Raw genomic sequence first — 17,321 nt, 5'->3', positions numbered from 1 at the left:
GGCAGCTCTGCCCTGTTCTGGAGCTTCGCTGTGAGTCCTATGAATTCAATGGCAGTAAGAATAATTGATGCCGGTCTAAAGTGCAGAGCCAAACGATGTCGTAATCTTTCAGGAGTTCTGATGCCAGCGCCATCTAGAACCCGCTCCAAAGAAGTCAGCCTGCGAGCGAGCAGGTACTGTGTGAGGTAGGATGTATACCATTGCACCTAAAACACACCAGCCCCGTGGAGTAGAGAGTACTTTAAGTTTAGCTAAGAAAAACGGAAAGTGTTTCCAGTGGAGAGAGGTGACATGAGGGGAAGACGCCCAGCGAGGTCCCCTAAGTCTACCCTGTGCCTTCACCTTCCGCCCCACAGCCGGGAGCACTTTACTCCGCCAGTAGGAGCGGCGTAGGGAGCAGGGGATCTGTCACTTCAATGGCTCCCTGGACACTATCTGACAGGCGGGCAACTCTCAGGTCCCCTCAGCTTTGGGGGCCGCCCTAGGTTGACACATCCTGTCTTTTTTTTTTTCTTCAGTGGAGGGGCAGGCCGACAAGGCTTGCTTTTATTGATCAATAGAACTGCCCAGGCCATTGTGTACGGAGAAGAGAGGCGGGAGTTTATTTCTTGGTTTCTTCCTCCCTGGTCAGTCTCGATGAGCTCTTCTTTCTTGCCCTGGAGTCACTCCTCTCGGCGCTGGCGTGCCTCCTTTGTCTCAGACCTGCGGGTCTCAGGCTGCTCAGCCAGGAGCTTCTTGTGAGCCCTGTCTGCCTTCAGCTTGTGGATGTCCCACGAGAATCCGCAGGTTCGTGAATATGTCCCCATTCCCCCTCAGGGACAAGCCGTGATACCTACGGCATCAATCTAATTTGACTCCCAGGTTTTCCAGAGCAGCCGGCGCAGAATCCTCCTTCTGCTCCACGTGGCCGGCTCGGGCGTGCGAGCATTTCGCTTACCTGTCCCCTTCCGGCAGGGCAGGCTAGGGTACTTTTGCGGCGTTAGGCCTGAGAATGGACTGTCACAGGCTTGCGGATGGCAAGGCCATCTTTGATCAATTTCCGATTGGCCGGCGGGAGTTGGCATTGGCTGCTTCATTGGTGTCCTAGTCTAACCAAACTTTCTTCTGGCACCCACCGCGGAGGCCGCTGGAGGCGAGCCTCTTCAGAAACCTGAGCATGGCCCTGGCCGAAAGGAAAGACTCCGCACCTCCGGTCTTTTCCCCGGGCTAGTCCGCCGACTGGGCGCACCTCTCGGAAACCTCGCCACGGGGGAGGCGAGAGGAGCGCGAGAATCGGACTCAAACCAAACAAACTCGCCCCGCGGGAAACCCTTCGACCCCTGAAAGGGAACTTTTGCACTAAGCGTCTCCGAGCCGAGCCCTGCGTCCCGACGGCTCCATCCTAAGAGCGCGTAGGGAGAGGGCAGAGTGGGGTCTGCGGATCTCCAATAAGGGTCGCCTCCTAGTCACCCCAGGGTTACGGATCTGAAACCGGCTGGGTCCTGCTTTCAGAGGGAGTAGCTTTGGCCAATGCATCCGAGTACGCACGGAGTGGCTTTCAAACGCCGGGCTTCGAACTGGACCCGGAGGGTGTCCGGAGAGGAAGGAAACCCGGGAGAGCTTTCATTTCGGGGACTTGGTGCACTGGGTCTGACTGGGGGCGCGGGGGAGCCAAGGTGGGGGGAGGAGGGCAGGCGGGAGGAGGGTGGCGGGGTGATATGAGGCGGGTCCAGGGCGCCCAGCTCCGCTGCGCGATCGTGCTCTCGGGGAGTGGGTCGCTTCCGGCCGAGCCTTCTCCCTGGTGTGTGGGGCGAACATCAGGGCGCCCCCCCCCGGAGCGGGTTCCGCTGGGGGGGGGGGCGCAGAGGCGCAGCACGCGGCTAGGGCCCGCGGGGGAGGGGAGAGGCGACAGTCCCGCGGTCTGGGGGGTGGGGAAAACGGGCGCCAAGCCCTGGCTGGGCCGGGCTTCCGGCCCCCCAGGGGCGTAGGGGCGGGCGGGTGGCGAGAGGGCGGGCGGGAACGGCGCGGGAACTGGTGGCGGGTCGCCGGGACGGGAGTTAGACCGCGGGGCGCAGCATGGCGAGCGGCGGTGCGGGGAACGGCCTGGAGCAGGACGCGGACCTGCTGAGCAGCGCGGCTGCACGGGGCCAGGAGCGGGCGGTGCGGGAGCTGCTGGGCGCGGGGGCACAGCCCAACGGGCGCAACCGCTTCGGGCGCACGGCGCTCCAGGTGGGTCCGGGCACCGCGGGAGCACCGGGCTCGAGGAGGAGTCCGCGACCGGCGGGGCAGGGCTGATGTTCTCCAAGGGAGTTTGGGGCCGGGACCTTCTGGGGAGACGCCCTAGACCCTCGGAAGCCTGGCTGGGACGATGGGAGGCTTTTGGGGAGGCGAATCTCGGGAGTGGTGTGACGATCTAGAAAGGGGAGCTGGGCTTTGCGTCGGAAAATGGAGGCAGAGACGTTCTTTATTAGAATGTTAGAGATAAAATGAGATGCTTTCGTGGGTCAAGGAAACTCAGACTAGCGCGCCTGCGGGGGAGTTTGGACTGAGCAGCCGCGGCGGTCTAGACCTTGAGCTTCAAACAAGGTCAGCCATTGGAACCCCTCAGACGTTCCGAGGGAGAAAGATGAGGCTGTCTGAACCCCTAAAGTCTCCAGCCTTCTCGGGAAGCCCCAGAAGTCCCACCCTGCCACTCTAGGGTCGCTGGGAGTCATGGGTTCTTTGAGCCCGAATCCTGTCTTGGATAGCTTGGACACTGATGGGTTTGGAGTTGTTGGAATAAATACTGATATTATTCAAGGAACAGGTGTGTGTGTGTGTGTGTGTGTGTGTGTGTGTGTTTGTAACGGAGTTGGGGGGAGGGGGGAAATGTATGCTGGTTGTAAAAAAGAACTTCAGACATTCGGATCTAATTGAAGAAGGCAAAACCTCACACTTTCTTTCAATCTCGCTTGAGATATTGTTTCCCAAGTAGTTGAGAGTATTTCCTATTATTTTTGCTATGTTAACTTATTGATATACATCATTTATTCAGGACGGAGGTTTCCTTTTTTTTTTAAGTTTCAAATTCTTAACTGTGGAAAAACGTTTGATTTCTCTCCTCCCCCTGGTTGGGTGTGAGAGGGAAGGAAGGAGGGGGGTGGGGAAGATACCCGAAAGCTAAGGGGGAGGCCAGTCTCTCATGTGTTCCGTCTTCATTAACTTCCTAAATCTTACTTGAAGATACCGAATTCTTCCTGGCAGTCACTAACCTAATTAGATTCTGGTGGCAACAATAAGTTTTGGATCTACAGAAGCAAACGTATATACGAAACAAATGCACTTTTCCAAAACTCCATAACATACATTGTTTAAAAAAAAAAACTCCATAACAGAAAGAAAGGGATCCCTACCCCAACCTTCACAAGGTGTCTTCTTTTTTGAACCTATGGTACAAAGACTATACTGGGTACACTTTAACATACAAATAGAAATTAAAATGCCCTAAAACGAAATTTTGAGGACTTGAAGTGGGAAGACATTTTGAAATTTGAGAGGCGGAGTGCATACAAAAGAGAAGTAACTGAGCTTGCTAACAAATATTCGTAATGCAGTTTCATAATTTCACAGCCTCAAAATGTTGCCAGCAGCCTGGAGACCTACTTGTTGGCCCTGGAGCCCTGGTACATGTTAGGAGCGACTGGATCTGGATTTGCTTAGATACAAAAGGAAAAAGAAAGCTAGGTAGTTAGCGCTTGACTCCTCTTTAATTGGGAAGTAAGAATATAGAAAAAAGGACAAAATTACTTTGGTTTAGGACTTCAGCCATTGGAAATAAGAAATACTTTACATTAAAAACTAAACCATTCGTTCCTTATCAAATAAATTCTGAAACTGGAAGGAGGGGAGGAAGAAAGGAAAGAAACTGCCGGTTAGACAACTCTGACTCAGAGACACCCCCTGTGGGTTTCAGAGACTGTAACTGCTTACCAGAGTAGAAACTGATTTTTCTCAAGAACAAACAAATGTTTAAAATTGGGAAGGGCAATGGGAGATGGGAGGGAGCAGGAGGGAGGGGAAAATGAGCCAATACCAGGGGCTCAAGTAGAAAGCAGTTGTTTTGAGAATGATGAGGGAAATAAATGTACAAACGTGCTTGATACAATGGATGCATGTGTGGATTGTGATGAGTTGTACAAGCCCCCAATAAACTTATTTTTTTTAATTGGAATGGCAAAATTGAAGAGGAATCCAAGTTAGCATTCCATGGACTAGCTCAAGAATTTAACATTGGTTTACCCTACAAAATCTATTTAGGATTTTATCACATTAATCTAGCCAAGAAATAATCACTGTCTCAGTAGATATTTGAGAAACATCATTAGAGTCAGCATATTGCTTAATGACAGAAGTGGCTTTATAAATCACTGAGGAATGGCTGTTATTCAATAAACAGTGCTCAGAAAAATAACCCTATATATTGAAGGGGGAGGGGAGAAGAAATAGGAATTCCTAGTTCACATCATATGCAAAATCAAATCCAGATGGACTAAAGGCTTAAATCTGTAAAGTAAGATGTGGTTTGAAAGGGAATACCATATAGTCTTGTATAACTTCCAGGTAGAAAATAATTTCCTCAATAGTTGGGGGGGTAGTATAAAATGTAATTATTAGGGGGAAAGGATTATTGACAAAGACTACAATTATGACTGAAAGAAATGTTCTGCATACATAGCTCTTAAAGAATTGTTATGCCATGATTTTAAAATTATGTAAATCAATAATTAGGCAAAAATATGAACAAGTTACAGAAGAAATCTAAATACCTAACAGGTTATCAGGATATAGCCACTCAATTGGATCTATCACATTAAAAAATAAAATATTGACAATTTCATGTGATAATGTGGTACAAATAGAAACTTTTATAAATGAGTGAAGTAGCTGTTGTTACAATCACTTTGAAAGTTATCTGTTAATATCTAGTTAAGTTAAAAATGTGCATCTCAAACCGAGCTGATTCCAGGAACCCAAGTGGAAGGTGAATTATGAGAATGACAAGTGCAATGAATGTATAAGGGTGCTTTGCTCAATTGATGTATGTACAGATTGTGATAAGAGCCTTATGAGCCTCAATAAAAAGATTTTTTTTAAAAGAAAATCATTGTATTTTAACATTAAAAAAATGTGCATCTCTTGTGAGGTAATGATTCCAATTGTAATGCTACTCTTTGGAGAAACTAGTGCACAAGAGTACAAAGATAATTTATGAGGATGCTCATTGGAAGTTCATTTGTAATTGCCAAAAACTTAGATACCACCTAAATGACTCTCCATAAGGAAATGTATATGTCAGTTATGACTTAATAATTGGAATCTTTACTGTAGCAGGGAACATGAATGAGCTAGATTTACATGAATCAATATGAAATCACAAAACAAAATGTTGAATTAAGTTAAAAATGTTCCAAACTAATTCTTAAAATGTGATAGCATTTGTGTATATATTTCTGTTGCAAAACAGTAGTATATATTGTTTGAAACTGCATACGTAGTATGGTAAAAACATAAAAACATAGAGGAAATACATTTCAATTTCAGGATCGTAGTTGCTCTGGAAACAGGGAGGATTAGTATTCTTTGCTTATTTCTTTAGTTTGCTACCCCCCCATTTAAAGCACTATAGTAAGTAGTATGTAATATTTACATTTTTATAAAATGAAAAATGTACATATGGTTTGTATAAGATTCATGCTCTTTTCTCTATATTTGGACTAGTTGACAAATATTTACAGAACATTATAGTAAATATCAAGCTAGTGGTTGGTTCCAAGGAGCCACTGAGGATTGAGCAGGTAGCTCTGTCTGCCTGTATGTGCTGGTAGTCTTCCAGAAACAACACCCTTAATGCTATGATATGAAAAGAGTACAGGATTAGCTTGTGTAGACTATTGTTTGAAGCATTAACCACTCTTGCTTCTAATTAAGTGGCCTTTTCTCCTAATACAGTGGTTCTCAACCTTCCTAATGCCCATACCCTTTAATACAGTTCCTCATGTGGTGGTGACCCACCCAACCATACAATTTTTTTCGGTGCTACTTCATAACTGTAATTTTGCTACAGTTATGAATCATAATGTAAATATCTGGTATGCAGGATGTATTTTCATTGTTACAAGTTGAACATAAAACAGTGATTAATCACAAAACAATATGTAACTATGTTGTGAAATATTTATTTCTAATTACAAATAAGTGAAATTTTGTCTTGAAGCAAAACACCGTATCATATCTGCATGTGGATGGACCCGCCTGAAGACTGAGAGAGGAGCTGTGCTTTAGTTCCTAAGACCATGGGAAATAGATGGTCTTAGCTGACCACCCCCTTCTCCCCCCCCACCCTGTGAAAAGATCATTCAACCCCCAAAGGGGTCCTGACCCACAGGTTGAGAACTGATGTTCTAATACAATTAGGTCTTTTTGTTTCTTTCCCTTCTCAAGATATCATTCCAGTAGTTACAATTTAACACTTATTTTTTCCTTTTTTTAAGAAAGCATTTTATTGGGAGCTCATAAAACTTCTCTCACAATCTAGCCATCCATTCATTGTGTCAAGCACATTTATACATTTGTTGCCATTATTCTCAAAACATTTGCTTTCTACTTGAGCCCTTGTTGTCAGCTCACTTTCCCCTCCTTCCCCGCTTGCTCCCCCCTCGCTCCCCCTCCCTTATGAACCCTTGATAAAATATAAATTATTTTGTCATATTTTACACCGTCCAACGTCTCCCTTCTCCCACTTTGCTGTTGTCTGTCCTCTAGGGAGGAAGTTATGTGTAGATCTTTGTAATAGGTTCCCCCAATCTGTTCCCCCTTTCCAGCCCACCCTCCCTCCACCCTCTCAGTATCACCGCTCTCACCACTGGCCCTGAGGGGTTTATATAACTGTCCTGGATTCTCAGTGTTTCCAGTTCCTATCGGTACCAGTGTACATCCTCTGGTCTAGCCAGATTTGTAAGGAAGAATTGGGATCATGATAGTAGGGGGTGCGGGGGGGGGGCAGGAAGGAAGCATTTAGGAACTAGAGAAAAGTTATATGTTTCATTGTTGCTACACCGCACCCTGACTGGCTCCTCCCCCAGACCCTTCTGTAAGGGGATGCCCAGTTGCCTACAGATGGGTCCTGGGTTCCCAATCTGCACTCCCCCTCATTCACAATGATTTTATTTTTTGTTCTTTGAAGCCTGATACCTGATCCCTTTAACACCTCTTGATCACACAGGCTGGTGTGCTTCTTCCATGTGGGCTTTGTTGCTTCTGGGCTAGATGGCCACTTCTCCTAGGAAACTTTTTATGAAGGACATTGTAGAGGTTGTTCATTGGTAGACATTGTATAGAATGTAATATTGTAATATATACAGAAAGGTGCTTAATAAGTTACAGATGATTTTTATTTTTAATTATGACTATTAAAAAGAAGAAATATTCAAGACTGGTTTTCCTTCATAGTCCAATGTATTAAATTATGTTCAGTGTTTTATTTTTAATGGTAGTTTGTGTTTTAGATGAGCAGTTTAACCATTTTTATATAGATAGTCCTATGACATTGATTATAATGCTCACAATTGTCAACATTCTCATTTCTATGCTCAGTCTGTTTCCACTCTTCTAGATTCCCTTCCCCTCCTTGACTTATCTTCGCTTCTGGGTAAACTATGATGTTTTTATCTCATAGGGTTGATTGTTGAAGGGAACATGTTACTCACTCACAAGTAGCATTGCTTATTTTAGAGGCTCATTATGTGGCTGAAGGATGACCTGCAGAAATAGATTCAGTTCCGACTTCAAAGGGTTCCGACTTTGAGGATGATAGTCTTGGGGTTCCTCTATCTCTGTTGGTCCAATAGAACAAATGGTAATGGTAGCCAGGCACCATCTAATTCTTCTGGTCCCTGTGGTTCATTTGGGCTGTTAGTCTAATGAACTGCTTTCTTCTTTGGGCTTTGAGTCATTTTCTTCATATGAGCAGAGACTAATAGTTGTACTTTCGATCAAGACCAGCTTTATGACCAAAGTGAGTGACTTGACTGGATAAGCGAAAATGGTGCCGCCGCTGCAGTGCTTAGTAGCTGTAATTTGGTTCACATAATGTTTTCCTTTGTCCATTTGTAAACTAATTTAATTGTTTTTCATTCTTTATGGGTACGATCCAACCACCATAGAATTTATTGCCTCTCTTTGCTTTAGACAGATCACTTGTATTTAATTGGTTACAGGATATAATGCATTTCTCATTACACAGTCACTACACGCAAGAAAGTATAACTAGGGAACAGTTATTCTCAGAGGACCCCTCCACCACCATCATCCATCAGGGAGCTCCCAAAGTCTAAGGTGGCTTGGATGGTGCATACCATCTAAAAATCCTTCTTTGGAAATGATCACAGGCAGTTTAAGAAGCAACGGGGTTGAGTGCCTCCTGTAGAAGGGCATGTTTGTTTTGGAATGCTAGTGTAACAAATGACCACAAATTTAGTAATTTAAAAATACACATGTTCAATCTTCTAGTCCTGAGCATTAAAAATCTATCTGGCTTCACAAAGCTGTGGTTCTTTTCTTTTGTCTTTTTTTGGCTACAAAATAATAGAAATATTTATGAAACAAAAATGTCAAAATGCAAAACTATTATTTCTTGACATTACTCCATCTAGGTCAATTCACTTCTGAAGGCTGCCTTTCCATCTCTCCAATCTTTCATAGACCAATTCTGCAAGCTGTAATTTACACCAAGTCAAAACTGCACCTTTCTTCCTGCAGGGACTCAACTTTTGTTCCTATTCATTGTTCTTTGAGTTCCAAGAACAAAAATAATTTTTTTATTAACAGGCTTTATTGGGAAATACGACCCACCGAGTTTCTTTTAGGGACACTCAAGGGAGAGCAAAGAAGCCGAGATTAGAGTTACAGGGTAGTAGAACAGCTGAAAGGGGAGCAAGCCAGAGCAAGGGCACTAGAGAAAGCTGAACAAAACGAATACTGAAGGAGTGACAACAGGGTTGTGTTTGGGAGATGGAGTAAGGTTTTCCAAGGAAATTTTTCACAGAGTAGTCCTTGCTGCCCTCAAAGAAGGAATGGGCACATTGTCATGATGGAAAACAAATCCTTGGAAAAACTTTCTAGGCCCTTTCCCTTGGTGGTTCTTTTCAAAGCTCTGGAGAACACTACAACTCTTTGTGTTTTACCACCCCCACCCCCATTCCCCACCCCGCCCCCCAGATTCTAGAAGCCACCTCTCTTCCTTGCCCGTTCCTGCTGTTTTCACAGCAAGCCACAAAGCATCTTCTCTGCTTTTTTGACCACAGCTTTTTTGTATCCTCTCTTTGAGGACACTCAGGATGATGCTTGCCCCACCGGAAATACCCAGAACAACCTCCCCACCTCCCAACCGTTTACTTAACATCCGCAAAATCTTTATTGACAGGTAAAGTAATATATTCACGTGTTTCAAGAGATCAGCTACAGATATAGCGGGGAGTGGAGGGAGGCACTATTCAACCTACTACAGGAAGGAATTTTAAGGCTAGTTACATAAATCAACTAATGTTATACTTTTTTAAAAAGCTGAAGCTTAAACACAGTACCTTAATACGCTGACCCCCCCCCCAAAAAAAAGGGGGAAAAAAGCTTCCTTTTTTACAAAAATATGTCGAGAGAGAATTACCAAGTTCAGGACTTGAACGCGCAACACTGAAAACCAAGCACCTGTGGTTGAGATTGTGTCATCTCAAAATAAGAGAAGGAAATACAGAACTGGTGATTTAACAAAGAATATACGCCTGATCTTGTGACCATTCCAACGTCTAAAGACCTTAGAATATGGTTTTTGAGGCTGTAAGAAAAGTAAATTCCCTGGTAAGTGTTACCAGAACTTCCATGGGTTAGCAGCGGTCAAATCTAGCTAGACCTTCAGTCTTTCCTGGTTTTCTCCTCCAACAATGTGGAATGTAATCTACTGCGATGTAGACTGTATAGAGCTGTGGTGGGGAGGGAAGGAGGGCACTTGTGGGAGTAAAGGCAGAGGAAAAAAAGCATCTCCTGGGTGGGTAAGATCGGGGCTTTGGAAATAAACCGTTGGTACATCTGTGACCCTAACACTGTTCTCTGCTCTTCCTGCAGACCATGATGATGGGCAGCGTGAAGGTGGCGCAGCTGCTGCTTCTCCACGGCGCGGACCCCAACTGCATGGACCCAACCACGCTGACCCGGCCGGTGCACGACGCGGCCCGGGAGGGCTTCCTGGACACGCTCAAAATGCTGCATCGCGCGGGGGCGCACCTGGAAGTGCAGGACCTGTGGGGCCGCCGTCCCGTGGACCTGGCTAAGGAGCGGGGTCACCAGCACATTGTCCAGTATCTGCAGGCAGCTGCCGCTGCCGATGACCCCGCAGGTAAGAAAGAGCAGATGCCCAGGAACTAAAACTGAGCTCTGGGAGCTCCGGGACAGCCCAGAAAGGGGGGGCGGGGGGCGGGCTGGCGCAGAAGGGCAGGCCGAGTCTGGGGCTTACCTCTGCTCGCGCTCAGCGAACGCCTGGGAAGAGGCGCCTGGGAAGCGCGGGCGACGGGATAGGGGCGAATGGGTTCCGACCGGTCGGACTCCCTAGCAGCCTAGCACTTAACCCAGTGCGCACCCAGAACTCCCCATCTGCCTTAAGTGCCAACTTTTGGAAGTTTTTTTTAAGGGGGTGGGAAAGAGTAGTATATATTTTTTAATCACAATATATCTAAAGAAAACAATACCTGAAATGTGCAAGGCTAACTGACGGTAAAGCACCCGCCTTGAAAATGGTGAAATCCATCTTCTGGCTCACTGGTGGCGCTGTCGGGCAAGCGATGGACCGACAGGGTGACCTTAAGCCCCTCCCCGCGCCCCTCCACCCTCCCACCCCTGCGGCTACTGGGTCGCTGGTCCAGCTGACTTGGCCGCAATAGGTTTTGTTTCCGTCCTTTGGGTGTATCCTGCTGGCGCCTTAGAGAAGCCTGAGTGAGGGGGTCTTCCCAGCCAGCCAGCCTCTCCCCAAGCACAGTGTAGCGCGGACCCGCGGTGGACTAAACGGAGTCAGGTCCGAAGCTTTTTGTGACTGAAGGAGGTTTGGAAACCGCCGTAAGTGCAGAAAGAACGAAGTGAACAGGAGAGGAGGAGAGCTACCAAGAGCCCCTAGAGAAATTGGATGGGCGGAAGTGAGTAACACTGCCCCCATCTCCCCCAGTAGAGGGAGACTCCCAAGTTCAAGGACTGCGGCGGGAGGGAGCGCACTGGAGGACCGAAAAGGTCCGCGGGTGCTCGTAGGTAGCTAGATCTGAGCGAGCGGAGGCGGACGTCCCATTTTGTAAGGCGAAACCGTAAGCGGATTTTATTCAAGGTCGACTAGGAAAGCATTGGCGCGAGTGGGATAAACGCTTCTATTCTAATCTATTTTGCCACAGTCTTAGGGGACCCCGTAGCAAGGGCCGCACCAGGTGCATGAAAAGCCTGGGACGCGCAAAGGACTACCCAGTGTGCCCGGGTCCCCAGGACAACGTTGTTTCTGGCAAGCTCTGGCGCGTTCTAGGAAAAGGGGAGATAATGAATTTTACCGCAAACTCTTGGAAGCGTCAACTCGCCACCCTGCGGCCAATCCTGCGCCGCCCTAATCGCACTCTCGCATCTGCGCCTGGGAATGGCCCCGAGCGCCTCCGCTGGGTGCTGAGCGCCCGCTAGATGCTGGCGCTCCAGCGTCTGGGGGCTTGGACTTGGTGCGGAGGGTTGGGGCATGTGGAGAATCTTACCCATGAGTACCTGAGTTGTGTGAGTGTGTGGTGCGGGGTGGGGTGGGGGGGCAGCAAGAAGGAGGGGAATGAGCCAGGCATGTCTTGACTGCTGGTATTTGACTCCTGCCTTTCTTTCTGCAGATTGCTTACACCCCCAACTTCAAGAGCGCATGCCAGCCTGTCACCACGATGGCTGAATCAAACTGCTGACTCCCCCTACCCTTCCTTCACCTTCCAGATTGATTTAATTTTCAATAATCAATTCCCCCTTTTCCTGTACCTCATTCCCCTCCCCTCCCCTGCAAAAGCTTTGTAATAAATTCACAATTTGAGCCTCTTTATTGAATTGGTTTTCTTGGGCATTCAGCTTGGAGCTTCTAGGCATACCAGACCACCACAGGTGGCAGTGCCAGGCTTGGAATAAAATCAATCGTGTTCATTCCTACACTCACTCGTTTATCCAATAAACATTTATTGAGTAACCATTCTATGCCTAAAACGTCTGCTAGCCAAGTGGATTAAGCAATAGGCTGATAACCCCAAAGTCCTCGCACCATTTCTGCAGGCAGCCATCCCGAGGCTGCCTTGCTGTGAGGAAGTCGAAGTCACACCCAGAATCTCCCTTCGGCACTCAGGCCACAGTTAGAGGTGAGCACGAGGACATAGAAGTAAAGAAAACTCCAGATGCTTCCAGGTCTCCATCATTCACATCATCCTTTCAAGTCCCTCTTGAGGCAGAAAGAAGCCATGCTCCCTGGGCCCTGCTTGACTCCCTAACCACTACTAGATTTCTGAGCAAAATGAAAGGGCTGTTCCCACCCCCACTACTATGACCCCAGTTCTATCTTACAAATCTGGCTAGACCAGACTATGTACACTGGTACAGATAAGATCTCAAGGCATGGAATCCAGAACAGATAAACCCCTCAGGACCAATAAGGGGAGCAGCAACACTAGGAGGGTAAGGGTAGGGGTAGGGTGGGGGGAGTAATGGGGAAACGATCACAATGATCAATGTATGACTCCCCTCCCAGGGGGACAGACAGCAGAAAAGTGGGTGAAATGAGACAGGGGTCAGTGTAAGACATGTAAGAACAAAAAGAATAATTTATAAACTATCAGGGGGAGAGAGGGGATGAGCTGATGCCAGGGGCTCAAGTAGAAAATGTTTTGAAAAAGATGACAACATATGTACAGATGTGTTTGACAAAATGGATATATGTATGGATTGGGACAAGAGCTGTAAGAGCCCCCAATAAAATAAAATTGGGGGGGGGAAGGAAACAGCTGTTATTTTAACAAAAAGAATAAGAACAGACCAAAAATAGACTACCACAGTGAGTCAGCCCCTTATGTGAGCCTCAATTTGTTCCTCTGTAAAATGGGTAACAAAGGGACTCCTCCACAGGGCTGTTGTCTGAAATGAACCCGAGGGACCTACAGGACCACAGCTGGAGACGGAGGCGTTCCTCTGCCTTACTGGACTGCATTCCAGCGCAAACACCCTCACTCACCTCATCCGGACTTCCCAGTTTCTCCCAAGTGGCTCCCAGATGGAGCCGAGCTTGTGGCCTTAGATGAGAGCATAACCCATGGGTCTTCTTGGAGGGCGAGGGTGGTCTTAGTCTTCAGTGCCATCTTCTTGGCATCACTCTTTAGACAAGTTTTACATGGCATGGGCTGAGGTGAATGCTTGGCCACTGGGGATAAGCAAGCAACATCTGATTGCTTAAAAATGAAACAAAACACTATCCAGTTAATATATAAATGCACTGACTGTCAACCAATACAGAACAAAAGGAATATTTTCCTTCACTGCTACTTGGGACCTCACACCTCTCCCCAGAGGTAACTACTGACACAGCAAGGTGGGGAGTTCATTCTGAAGAACAGTTTTATTTGGTGCATGATACCCATGCTCCACCCCCAATAGGATTTTACAGTATAAATTCTTCCGTATCTGACTATCGTTTCAGCACATCTTGGAGATCTTTGTGAGTTAAACAAATTCTACCTTAAACAAAAAGTGTTTTCTCTTTTTGTTAAGCTAATAGAAAAACTTTTTGCTGAAACCTCAGGTCTACCGAGGTTTCCAGACAAGCCAGAAGCCACACTAAGTGGTCACATGGTTTTCTGGAGGAAAGGAATGTGTATCTGACAGCAGAGTCACCGTGGTATTAGCTATGATGCTTCCTGCTCCCATTTTGATTTGGACAATCAAGCTTGTCCATCCCCAGTGTCCAAATGAAGTCAAGTCAGACTTGTCTAGAAGGTATATTCTCAAGAACAACCAGTTAACTGCTCTTTAACCAATGCAATTAGAGCACCTTAAAAGGGGGGGAGCCCATAAATTTAAAACTACCCCCTGCCCCAAACCCCATTCACAGTGCTTTACATTTAAACCATGGTGTGGGAGAAATGGCTAAAAGTAAACTGGGGCCACTGCTTGTAAACATTTCACAACAACCCAGATGCTACTTCCAGCCTTTCCTCATGCTTCACAACAGTGGAGGGAAACAAGACAGATCTGCTAATGCGCAATTAATCACCAAGGGAATGAAGACATCTGGGCTTTTATTCTGTAACATTTTACAACTGTGTCCATCAAGTGCAAACGAAACAGGAAAATGCCTGGGCAGAACAGAAGAAGCGACACACACTTGACGATCAGAGTGCATTAATTATTATTTGTGGTGTATAACTTAGTCCATGCTCTCTGTTTCTATGCTTTGGGCTGGCTTGGTCATCTACTACTTGGATATATCATCTGCTGGTGGATTATCTGATTTGGGAGCACTTCACAGAACCTGGATCAATAGCCGAACTGCACGTATTGCAGTGCTGGAGATGCTTTATCCTTTAAAGTATCGAGACCTGTTTTCCCTAACTTGTTGACAGTAGAGTGATAAAGTTTGGTCATGGAACGTACATTAGGAGCTGCCATCATTTATTTTTCTGGCAGCAACCATTCGAGTTTGTAAATCCCTCATTTAAAATGGAGTCAGCAATGACCACAGCAAGATAGGGTGTGGCTCTCATTTGGTTCTGCTTTAAACCGGGAACTGGTTCTCCCGGCAAACAGCTTCCTTGATTATGCTGCAGAGTATTTTGGCCACCTTGTCAGATTCCTGGTCTGAATTCAGCCTCTGGTCTCCTCCCCATCTCTGCCTGAATTCCTTGCTGATTTTTTTTTTTAATGGTTGGAGGTAGCCAGTTGTGTGGTTAAATGTACCATTTATTTAATCCTCCCCCTATAGTTAGTCATTGTTTGCAATCTTTACTAGAGTAAAATGCCTTTAAAAAGAGTCCCTGGTGCTTCTCTTTTTCACATCTTCAAATACTTGTTTTTCTTTCTTTTCTTTCTTCTTTGAGACTATTAACCCACAATTGTATTATTGAAATGTTTTCTATCCATCGGCTGTTTATTGCATTGCATGTGGTACTCTGCAACAGACAGAGCTGAAAATTTTTGATGCAGACAAATGTTTCAATCTATTCAAAAGTCAAAACTCTGCTGTCTTGTGTAAGAAGGTTTTTAACACACACAATTATCTATACACGTCCTATAATGTCCGTCAATATTTGACCTTCAGATATTTTATCCCCCTGAGGATTTATTCTGTGTATTATGATCGTGTAATAGGCAGCATTCTAAGACTGTATCCTCCCCACTTCAGTCACCTTGATCTTCAGTAATAGCCTTCCTTTTGAGAATATGTAGATGAGATGTCACCCCTGTATGTTGTTACATGAATGGCAGACATTATCCAGCTGTGCCCAGTTTAATCACAAACCAAACCAAACCCATTACCACAGCATTGACCCTGACTCACATGACCTCATGGAGGCTTTCTGAGCGTCTACCACATCTTTACTACAGGGACAGCTGGTCTCGTCGTCCTTCTACAGAGCCACTGTTGGGTTGAATAGCCACTCTTGAAAGGTATAACCCACAGTGCGGAGAGGGCACCTTAATCAGATCACATGATTCCTTCAGAACAGAGCGGTTTTACGCTGACAGTGGCCTTCCCCCCCAAAAGTGACCTCAGGCTGCAGCCAGGAGGAGTTGGAAGTTGTTACAACTCCAGTGAGCTCGGAAGCAGGATTCTTCCCCAGCGAATCTAGATAAGGTCCCAGCAGGCTAATGCATCCATTCGGGCCTGTGAGACTCAGCAGAGTGAACTCAGCACCTCTAACTGTGAGATAATACACGGGGACTGTTACGTCCCTGGGTCATGAGTGTCTGGATTAAAGATCAACTTCTCCTTGCTCTTTCAGTGGCATCTCTAGGGTTGGTGTCACCCAGTGTGAAAACTCAGGGTGTCACTCCCTTCTCCCATGGGCCTCCTAAATTCATTCCAGACCACACAGAATCCTGGACCATGTTTGTGACCGATTCTATGACACACCACCATGGGATGGATGTATTTGTAAGGGGGCTTAATATGAATATTAACAAAACTGTTCTGTAAAATCACCATTGAATTACAACAGGATTTGTTATAAAACTGTTAGCAACTGAGTAGAAGCCTTTAAAATGGTTTCTCCTTGTTTTCCTTTAATTTTTATCTCTCAAAAAAAGGTATGGATGGGGGAAATGGAGAGCTACTAATAATGAGTATAAGAAGGAAGAAAAAATTCTTTAAAAAGGAAGAAAGAAAATGTTCTAAAATTGATTGTGGTGATGATTGTACAACCCTTCTTAAGATGATTGAACCAGTGATTAGCATGACTTGTGAATTATATGCCAATAAAACTGTTAAATTAAAAAAAAGAGTTACTGATAGAGGTCCACAGAAAACTAATCACAACACTGCAGCTGAAACACCAGAACATCTGACAAAATGAGTGACTCCAAATGCCAGCAGCAATAAAAACAGGAGTAAATCACGTGTTTCTAAGCATCACTTTATTTCGGTAACAATGGCAGCTCTGACCAGAGCACACTTGGAGGTTCAAAAAAAAAAAAATCAATGAACTGGCCTGTGGTAGTTACATAATCTGTTGTCAATTTGAGAGGATTGTGAGTGAAGGGGTGGAGTCTGGTCTGTCAATCAAGCTATAACCAATGAGGCCTCTGTGTGGTCATGGCCTTCTGATTTCTGGGAACTCCTGTATTTTCCTCCTTGGAGGTGGGAGCCATTTCCTCTCTCTGCTGACTCCCTGCAAGACATCCCTGAGGAGAAGCCACATGGGCCTACCCAGATGCAGCCCTGGAAGCTGGAGAAGCCACATGGAGGCCCCTGCCAATGCTGAGATGCTTATAACGCCACTGGATCCAAAGACTTTCTACCCACTAGCCTGTGATCTTCCTGCACTTGGTATCATTGCATGTGTTTCATGAGTCTGAAGAGGACTTTATAGATTGGTATCAGACATATGGGCTAATATCAGACTTATGGACTTGATCTGGAATGGGTTGGGACATTTTCTCAATATTCATTTGTTCTTGTATATAAACTTCTTTCTCATGTACATATGAGTGTCTATGAATTTGTTTCTCAAGTCTACCCACACTAAAACATGACTGTATGAAAAAAATGTTTTTTGCTGTTT

At 45.8% G+C, this 17,321-nt stretch overlaps 1 protein-coding gene across 1 annotated transcript; it reads left to right on the top strand.

The window, feature by feature from the left end:
* The first annotated feature begins 2,016 nt into the window (after positions 1–2,016).
* Positions 2,017–12,106, top strand: LOC142458953 (cyclin-dependent kinase 4 inhibitor B-like). The gene is made up of 3 exons (XM_075559998.1): positions 2,017–2,208; positions 10,135–10,405; positions 11,907–12,106. The coding sequence occupies exons 1-3, from the start codon at positions 2,056–2,058 to the stop codon at positions 11,960–11,962; spliced, it is 480 nt and encodes a 159-aa protein (XP_075416113.1). The 5' UTR covers positions 2,017–2,055; the 3' UTR covers positions 11,963–12,106.
* The last annotated feature ends 5,215 nt before the right edge of the window (positions 12,107–17,321 follow it).

This window comes from Tenrec ecaudatus, chromosome 10 (assembly GCF_050624435.1).
Source record: "Tenrec ecaudatus isolate mTenEca1 chromosome 10, mTenEca1.hap1, whole genome shotgun sequence".
Taxonomy (NCBI): domain Eukaryota; kingdom Metazoa; phylum Chordata; class Mammalia; order Afrosoricida; family Tenrecidae; genus Tenrec; species Tenrec ecaudatus.
The sequence above is the reverse complement of the archived record's forward strand: the minus strand, read 5'-3'. Positions and strand labels throughout refer to the sequence as shown.